Source organism: Danio aesculapii, chromosome 5, assembly GCF_903798145.1.
Source record: "Danio aesculapii chromosome 5, fDanAes4.1, whole genome shotgun sequence".
Taxonomy (NCBI): domain Eukaryota; kingdom Metazoa; phylum Chordata; class Actinopteri; order Cypriniformes; family Danionidae; genus Danio; species Danio aesculapii.
The window spans coordinates 24,362,640-24,372,440 of NC_079439.1; the positions used below are offsets into that span (position 1 = coordinate 24,362,640).

General features: G+C 36.2%; 1 protein-coding gene across 1 annotated transcript; it reads right to left on the bottom strand.

Moving 5' to 3' along the window:
- Positions 1 to 7: 7 nt before the first annotated feature.
- uprt (uracil phosphoribosyltransferase (FUR1) homolog (S. cerevisiae)) lies at positions 8 to 9,441 on the bottom strand. Its single transcript, XM_056457651.1, has 7 exons — positions 9,026 to 9,441; positions 5,358 to 5,400; positions 5,011 to 5,080; positions 4,836 to 4,898; positions 2,991 to 3,152; positions 2,428 to 2,526; positions 8 to 367 (listed from the first exon to the last, which is right to left on the bottom strand). Exons 1-7 carry the CDS (start codon positions 9,277 to 9,279, stop codon positions 261 to 263), a joined length of 798 nt encoding a protein of 265 aa, XP_056313626.1. The 5' UTR covers positions 9,280 to 9,441; the 3' UTR covers positions 8 to 260.
- Positions 9,442 to 9,801: the final 360 nt, after the last annotated feature.

Below are 9,801 nucleotides of genomic sequence, written 5' to 3' on the forward strand. Positions count from 1 at the left end.
ACAATCATTTTAATAGAAAATATTTGATTTATTTATCATCACTCCAGAATGTTTAGAAATGGTGTGTTTTAATCCCAGTGGTATCATGAAGCATGATTTTGGAAAACACTTTGATGCATTCAATTGCGCGCATTAAACATGGAGGAACTTAAAATACAAACAAAGCACACACGTACACTTGATTTGAGCTGGTCAAGTATTTTTAAACGGATGAAAAAGGCGGGGGAGGTGGAGTCATATTGTGTGGAGTTGGTGGGCTGTCAGTCTGTGCCGAAATACCTCTGGCCGAAGTGTGTTGGAGCAACAGCATGAACTTCAGTTGTCAGTATAGTGATGTCAGGAAACTCCTGAACAATGGACCGTGCACCTGCACACATACACGCACCATTATGGTCACAAAAGAATTACTTTTTTTTTTTCTTTAAAGGATTTTCAAATAGTACAGACAACCAAGACAAAGATGATCAGACAAACCCCAAGCACTGCCAATTAAATAACATTTACAAATGTATCTGTTTAACAAAAAAATATATAATAAAACAAAATAAAAGAATTCAGAACTCTTTTAAAAAAAAAAACATTGGGGGAAAGGACTGGAGATGTTTCCTGAATTTGTCCTGTTTGTGGTTGAGGTCATAAGTTTATTTCTTCAAAGGAAGGAAGACTGACAACTGAGAAATCCACATGGAAATAGTTGGGAATTGAGAAGTAGACCATTTTAGCAATATACATTTCTTAGCCAGAAAAGTAAAAGTTGTAAATGGAGGTTTGAGTTCTGAGTCAAAAAGGTCTTCAGGAATGTCATTCAATAAAAAAAGTGAGAAAACGTTTCAAAAGAACGACTTTTAACTACAAAATATTATGCATTATATTTAATAATTAGAAATGAAAGTAAATCTAATGCAAATCATTTCAGTTTCAAATAAATGCAGTCCCATTTTTTTACAATTTTAAATTGTAATTTTACAATATTTTCAAATGTTAAATATAAATATAAAATGTTACAATGTTTTTTTGCAGGATTGCAACTTTTTTCCCACGTTTCATTTTGTTTTCACCTTGAAATACAGCCTTTTACAATCATACGGAATTCTAACCATAATGTTGCTCCATTTACTGAATATACATTTTAAAATTATATATTTTTTAAAACCTGCGAGAGATATATATATATTGCAATTCAGCTGTTATTAAAAAAACAAACTACCAAAAATGTACATGTTTAAGAATATATATATATATATATAAAATTATTGTTTGGATAGATCTGCTCAGACAAAACATGCCAGTCTATGACGTTAATTATAAGTCTACCGATGGTTTTTTTTTTTTCCTTTGGCTGATGGCGATATTTAGAAATTGATTTTCTTTTTTCCACCATCTATCAAAACTTAACAGTTAAGTAATTAGGCAAGATACGGAAAATTGCTTAATTTATTGAAAAAAAACAGAGTCTGTCCACTCAGTGCACTATAATGCACACCTTTTTAGATTTTTAACATTTATCAAACTATATAATCACAAGTAAAAATTGGAGAAGGTGAAAATAACTATTCACTAACAAACAGACATCACAGTTTTATGCCGATGCATTTCTTGCAGCACGTCAGCTTTCCTTCACAAGTTACACAACATTGATCTGCTTACAAATATATACCTGCCTGATTAATCAGTTAACCTCTAATGAAAATCTGACGCAAGTTATACAAAAACTGACTGAAGCCATGAAATTGTTCTCTTGCATAATTTCATCTCTTTTATGATGAAAGAATGTAGTAACGTGTGTACTAATCCAAACTAAACATTTACAACCTTAAAGTGCACATAAACCTGAAGCTGCGACCATTTGTTATTTTTTTGTATTGTGATGCAGTTCCCAGAGAAACGGAATACCGAATGTGTAAACAGTGGGCGTGGCTTGTTTTTCTACTGGGAGCTGATTGAATGTAGTAAAGTGGGCATTTCATTCAGAAAGATCAGGAAAAGGGTTTGGGGAGAGTTATTACAACCTAACAGACTCCTCATCCTCACCATTTCTGTTTGTTGTCAAAACAGTTGGAGGAGCCATGCCCAATACCTCACACATCCATAATCTGAGAATTTAACTGAAAACAAACAGGAAGTGCTTTTTCAGATTTCAATTAGAGATCATTAGAAGGATTTTTTTTTCTTAATGACATGCACAGATGAATTGTTCACCACAAAAGAATATGCTTAGTTTTGATTTAATTTGTACTTTAACAGAAAGGTGTGATTGGTGACAGTGTAGAGGAAATGAGTAGCAGATTTTGAGCAGGTGCCTCAATATTATGATAATTTGCCTAATTATCTCAAATTTGTTTGGCATTTTGTGCCCTTTTGGACAATCTAAATATACAGAGGTTTATCATGGAAATGCTAATGGAGGCTTGTCTATAGGAGTCTTACCGTGTGGAGTGGAGAACAGACTCAGTAGTATAATATGTTTGGCCTGTAGGCCATGTTCAGTCAGCACCCGCACCGCTTCTATCACAGTGTTGCCTGTACCTGAAACACAACATCACAACAGTGGTCTTTTAATGTCAGATGTGAATTACGTTTATGTAGACACAGATGCAACTGGGAATTGCAAAGACTTTCGTTCTCAATTCGCAAACTGTCCTCCAAATCAACACCGGAAATGTGGAGATGCTCATAGGCTGGATTAAATGGACAGTTCACACAAAATTACAATTTCCACACCATGTACTCAAACTCGCGCAGTTCTAAACGTTTATGAATTTCTTTCTTCAGATGAACACACAAGTTTTTCTGAATAAAGCTGGGGGAAAAGCAGCCATTGACATCAACAGTAGAAACAAAAATTACTATGGAAGTCAATGGCTGCTTTTCCAACATCTTTTGTGTTCAATAGAAGAAACTCAAACAGTTTTGGAAGTAAATAATGACCATTTTAATGTTTTCGGGTGAACTACCCTTTTAATGACTTGTTCTAGAGGTTAAGTACTCACTCAGTATAGGGTACATGAGTAGAACCTTCCTCCTGCTGATGTCAGGAGGAAATTTTGCGTAGTACACTTTGGCTTTTTGTGTCTCCTCGTCGCTCTGGATCAGAATCTTCCCAATACGGATTGACCTGCAGCAATCTCTCAGCCCTTGCTCCATAGCCTCACCTGTTCACAACACACTTATTAAAGTATTAGCTTATTATAGTTTTTTACTTAATTAAAATGAGTATAATTCCTGTATTAATCCCTCACCCTCATATCAATCTAATCCTCTGAGATCTTCAGTACACAAATTACGATATTTTAGATCCAATACATAAGCTCCCTCATCCTCTATATACAGCACAGGTCACAAACTCGATTTCTGGAGGGCCGCAGCTCTGCAGAGTTTTGCTCCGACCCTAATCAAACACAGCTGATCCAAATAATCAAGGTGTTCAAGACCACTAGAGACTATTAAGCTGGTGTGAGTTGGAGGTGGTTGGAGCTAAACTATGCAGAGCTGCGGCCCCCCAGGAATTGAGTTTGAGATCATTGATATACAGTAAGGGTCCTGAGAAAGTCCAGAAAAGGAACCAATAACATTGTCAGGACTGTCTATGTGACTTCAGAGGTTCAACTGTAATCAAACGAACACTCCAAGAACACTTTTGTGAGCTAAAACATGTAAAAGTGACTTTGTTTACAGTTGATCCAGTGAAGTCTCAAGTGTTTTCACAATGTTTTTTGGTCCGTTTCTGGATTTGACCATCTCAGATTTTATCTAAAACAGTGTTTCTCAACCACGTTCCTGGAGGACCACCAGCTTTGCACATTTTTCATGTCTCCTTAACAGGCGCGGAGCATTAAAACTCAAAACATTCTCTGTAGATTAGGTTTTATTTTGATGTTTGTGAATAAACTGCATGTTAAAAATATATTCAAAGTATATTTTATATATTTTAATATTTAAAGGAACCTTTATCTTCATAATGTAAATTTGATGCAATAATTCAACTACCGCAGGATTGCAACGGTAGCAGCGTTTCATTGTTTGTCTGATTTCTATTTTCCCAAATGTTCTCAAGATTCTCACTCTTCCACACTCTACCTACCTCTACCTTAACTCTACTCTGATCGCTGGCAGATTGGCAGTGTTAACCTCGGTGCTCACGACTTGAGCATGTGTGGTACAAAAGGAACGGTCCATTATTCATGGTGGTCCCCAGTTTTGAAAAGAAGTAATAACGTTAAAATCTGAACAATTATAGACACATTTTACAACATATAGTACATAATTTATAAAAGAGCTATATTATTAATATGGGCTTCTTGGCATTGGTCTGGACCCCCTAATTCCCTGGGGCCCTAAGCGGCTGCTTACCTCGCTTATAAGTCCGACCCTGCTCCTTAATCAAACACACCTGATTTAGATCATAAGCTCATTAGCAGAAACTGAAAGCCCTTCAAAGAGTGGCATCCAAATCATGCAGTGTTGGTGATGCTCCAGGAACATGGTTGAGAAACACTGATCTTAATTTGCATTTCGAAGATCAACAAAGGACTTGTAACAGCAAGAAGGCGAGTTATGACAGAATTTTTATTTTTAGGTAAACTAATCCTTTAAGGCAGGGGTGTCAAGCTCAGATCCTGGAGAGCCGCAGCTCTGCACATTTTAGTTCTAATCTGCTCAAACACCTATTGGTTACAAACATGCCTGAAGGACTCCATTAGTTTGATCAAGTGTGTTTAATTAGAGTTGGAACTAAACTGTGTAAAGCTGCAGCCCACCAGGAACTGAGTTTGACACATGTGGTTTAAGAACATGCACATTAGTGTAGTATTTGTTTGTGAATAATTGAATCTCACCGCTCCTCATGATGCTGACCCCACAGTTCCCCTTCTCGAACTTCACACCCTCATATTTATGTCCTGCGTAAGGTGGATAGAATGTAACTGCACTCCACAGCCAATAGTGGTAATGTTAATACATAAAGAAAATAAAGTGTGCTGGGGGAAGTCATCAGCATGCTAACCGGCTCACCTGTTGGCGTGGTTACAGTACATTCACTGTATGGAAGCTGATTGAGGCCTTCTTCCACAACTAATCTGATCTGGGAGCAGAACAAACAAATAAACAAACAATCAAGATGCAGATTGAGGGAGGGGGGGGGGGGGGGGGGGCAAACAAATAGGAAACATGAGTCAATACTAATTTTGCAATACAAAAAAAACAATCAAGTTGATTCTTCAGTACTACGGTGAATGTGAAATGCAATCAAGCATACATTCACTGTGTTGATTGCAAAATTACTCGTGTGGGCTGCTTTTATTTACAAGGACAATAGCTGCTTATAAACCACAAATATGATATTTACACACAATGCTTACCAGTCTGTCAGCACAGAATACAAAATCACCTCTACTGGTAGTTCTGAGACAGAGAAATGGGAAAAGTCACAAACTTACAATATATTAGACAATAAATCAAGCTTTCTTGTGCACAATATATGCTATTATCATGATATTGCAAAACAGTATAGATTTAACAACAACAACGTCATGTATGAAGATGTTTAGAATAAAATATCTCAAATAAATGAAATTGCAGAAGGATTATAATGTTCAATATGTAAAACTTTACAAGACCCTATTAGTAAACATTACTTTGTGCATTAACATCTGTGTTGGGTAAAACAATAATATATTGCAATTTTAAGCCTATCTAAGAACTAGGGTTGTCCCGATATGGAATTAAGTACTAATCAATACTGATATTTTAAAACTGTCCATTTCCCGTTAACATTTGAGCACTGTTGAGCACGTTCTTAAACACTGCTGATTTGCTATTGTGTTCATGTGCTCAACAGAAATGACTGTGATTGACCGTGAAGGTCATCAGTTCACCGAGCTCATCACTGTTTACTGAGTGTAACCACAGATACAGGGACACTGAAGCGTTTTAAAGTCGCGTCGATCAGCTAGTTTGTTTAACATAAAAGCAATCCGCTGATGAATCGTGACTTTAAAACGCTCCAGTGCTCCTGTATCTGTGGCGCACAAATGTTGGCGAGAAATGCACGTTTTAAAAATTCCAGTACCGATTGGTACCGAATTCCAGTATCGTGTAGGCATGGGACAATAACCGTTTTCAAGGTATACTGCGGTTTGGAAAAGTCAAGGTTATAAAACCACCAAAATTTTCTGTAATACCGTTCCTAAGGTATGTGTAAGATTTTTTATTTACATTTTTTTTAGGACAACAGTATCTCCAGCAGAAAAAATATCCAAAGATGCCATTTTTAATTGTAAAGTAATCTGTGTTTTTGAAACTAATGAAGACAGTAGAAGTCAATGATTCATTTGAATTATTTAGCCTGACATGTTTACTGCTCCAAAATATTACAAATCTTTCAAAAAATTAAATATATTGTTTTCAAAGGGGAAAAAATAGTTTTTGCTTTTTATCCAGACATTTAAAAAGAATATATTTTAGAGCAGTGATCACAATACCGTCATACCTGTGAAATCGGGATTTTTTATTTATTTATTTTTTAAATCCAAGGTTATCATACCGTCAGAATCTTATACCGGCCCATGCCTAGTATCGTGACAACCAGGGGCGCAACTACATATTTACTGAGGGGTATGCGGGTTCATGTTTTGTGAAAAAAAGTTACCAAAAAGCCTTATGGATCAATATGATACATAATAAATTTCTAAAAATATGTATATGATATAAAAAATAGATCTTGATATAAAGATTAATTTATAGCATTTCAGTTCCAAAAAAATTTGATTATTATGAATCATAAGTAAATATTTATAAAAAATAAAATTCATTAAGGGTAAATTTTAATCTAAATATTAGTTTCTATTTTATCACAAATATATTCAGGTCTGTACTTGCATAAACATACATTTTGTGTGATCCCTCTTATTTTGGCAAATTAAATTATTAATAATAAATAATGAAAAAAATTGATATTAAGCTTCAATCTTTCAGACCTCAACTGTACTGTATGTGTGATTTGACAGTTTATTTAGATAAAAATGTAAAAAATTTAAAGTTACATCTACATGAACACTTTACACTTGGCTGTGTGACTGCATTGTGTTAAATGATTTTGAATTAAAACGTGTGTGCCAACGTATGCAACTCATGGTATCATTTTTTGTTTAATAAAATACATTATAGTCGCATAAAATGCTAAATAAACATTTCTAACAAAACATATTTATTTATTTTTATTATTTGAAACTTTTAATAAGGAGAATTTCAAAAATCGTTTTGGCACAATGGCGCCCCCCATGTGTGGCGCCCCGATACACCGCATGTACTGCATACCCCCTTTTTGCGCCCCTGGTGACAACCCTACTAAAAAACCACACACAAAAATAACACACTTTCACAGTACTTTCCTTGAAAGTAACTAAGTGATACATTTAGTTACTCTTATTAAAAAAGTGACTTAGGATTGTACAAAGTAACTTTTACCTAACTGGTTAATGTAGACATGGCTACATTTGTTACAGACGTGTGGCATGAACTGAATTCATTTGTTATTAGCTCCATTAAATCAAAACAGTTACTACTATTGAATTCAAAGATTTAAATTGGTTAATAATAGTGCTTTATTTGAGCTGGATCTTGCCGGATCCTGTTCCGGGAAATGTCAGATATTCGTGTTTTGCGTTCCGGTATTTACTGTATTTTAAGTGATTAAGCATTCACTTTTGCGTGGTGAAAACGTGGTGTGTGTGTGTGTGTGAGAGAGAGAGAAAGAGAATGAGACCGAGTGAAAAACAAAGCTGTGTAGACTGTGTGAGCGCGCACACACATAAAGGTAGTCACTTTCAACCAATTAGCTTTCTTAAGTTTACAATCACTCTCATTGGTTGGGGATTGTTTCGTGCGCAGTGAGCATAAATAATGGCATAGTGGCCTACCTAAATAATATTTGGATTTTTTAAAATGCTAGCGGCAGTCAAGCATATAATTTTTTTTTTTAACTACAAGTAAATCTGATAAGGAGCCTGATGAAAAGAGATCTTGAGAAGATGAAACTGCGCGAATGGATCAGGAAAGCGGGAGACAGAAGCGATCGAAGAGGTAACTGTGGGCTCTTCTTGAAGATAAGACAGAGTAAGTCATTTTCACTTTGCACATAATAGTGAACTAAATATCAGTGGTGTTAGTAAACTGAACTAGTAATGTTTCAGATTTATGTTTGTAGCTACATGTTTGTATGTTTTACCCATTGTTAACCCATAACATTATATTGCACAAAATAATTAAAGACCATTTAGAAATTAGATATTATTTTGTATTAACCACTTGGTCACGTCCTATACCGGGAAAACTGAAATTGTGCAGGGGACGTCGGTCATGTCGGTCATTTTATTTCCTGGTTTTGTTCCCGAAATTATTCATTTGCAAATCAGGCACCGGTTAATAATAAATATGACATCCTTAATTTTAAGTACTTAATCAACAGTTTTCATCAGCAATTTATGTTGATGGCTGTTAACAAATAGAGCCTAATTGACATTGTAAAGTGTTTTACAACAGGCCTGCAAAGAATCGACCCAAACTGACACAATTCAATCAATGGCTCAGGCCAGAATAAAAAGTTAAACTGTTCATTTAAAAATAAATACTATTCAAACATTTGTGCTTCACATTAACTAATAATTAAAGAGTTAAATTGCCATAAACATGATTTACTAAAATTAATAAAACCAGTTATTTATTTAGCAAATCAACTCTTAAATTATTCCTTCTGTTATGAGATGCAAACGATATTATCGTGCAACCGTTTAGTCTTTATCGCGGTACACCGTGTTACTGTAAATCAGAACATGTCTACACAAATAATGATGAATTATGGCAGGTGGCTAGTACTAATTCATTACATGCAGATTCTGGTAAAATGTCGGTTTGTGTCTGTGTCCACGTGCAGTGATATGGAAGCATATGGCACAGATCTGGCCTGCATGTGGACACTCGAAATGGTCACTCAATCCAAATCCGGTTCAAATGTGGACTGGACACTCACTTGTCCCGAATGATAGTCTGAAGTTCTCGTATTTGGTCATTTAATGGCAACAGCTTCAGCTGAGGTCCTATTTGTTGCTGGATGTCGCTCGTGGTTTGGTATTCATGCTGTTCGGCGTCGTTTTGACAGGTCTCCGCAGCGGCAGTGCTGCTTCGGGCAAAGCGGACGTGCTTGGCGGCGTGTTCGGGGCTCTCACTGTTATTATTCAGCTGCTGGTTATGGCACGGCATCGTCTCGATTATGGTCGTTTCCATAGGACTACAAACTACAGAAAAAAGAAGAAAACACTTCCCTAAACCGCCTGGTCCACTTAAATGAAGGCCACTCCGCGGTGGATGGTTTTCGTGTATCTCTACGTTACTACCACCTTCTCGCCATATCTGAAGCGGAGCGGAGGCGACATGACGCACGCTCCCGGGGAAAAACAACCAGACGTCATATCCCCCGTTCACATGATTGGATAGAAGGCATGTCAATCTAAATTTCATTGACGTAAGGGGCGGGACACTGCGGCCCTCATTCAAGACAAGCAGTCAGAGCAGAGGCCCCGCAGAAGTGACTGGTGCTTCACGACGACCGGTTAATTAAGCTGTAAACCGTTATTCCTTCCTTCCGTTATTCCGTTATTACAAGGTAAACGGGTGATATCGAAATCGAGAAAATATCCCAACAAACAGTACAGCAATTATTAAAATGATTAGTAGATGTGACATAGGCTAATTCCAGAACTGTAAACATTATTTTTGAGATTTAATGGATGTATAAAAGTCTGAAAA

Bases quoted from the DNA above. Each gene is read 5' to 3' on its own strand.
- uprt (XM_056457651.1), bottom strand. From the start codon at position 9,279: ATGGAAACGACCATAATCGAGACGATGCCGTGCCATAACCAGCAGCTG. The intron at 5,401-9,025 runs GTGAGTGTCCAG...TCTCTGTCTCAG, and splicing joins CAGACTATCATTCGGGACAA to AACTACCAGTAGAGGTGATT. The intron at 3,153-4,835 runs GTGAGATTCAAT...TGTTGTGAACAG, and splicing joins GGTCAGCATCATGAGGAGCG to GTGAGGCTATGGAGCAAGGG.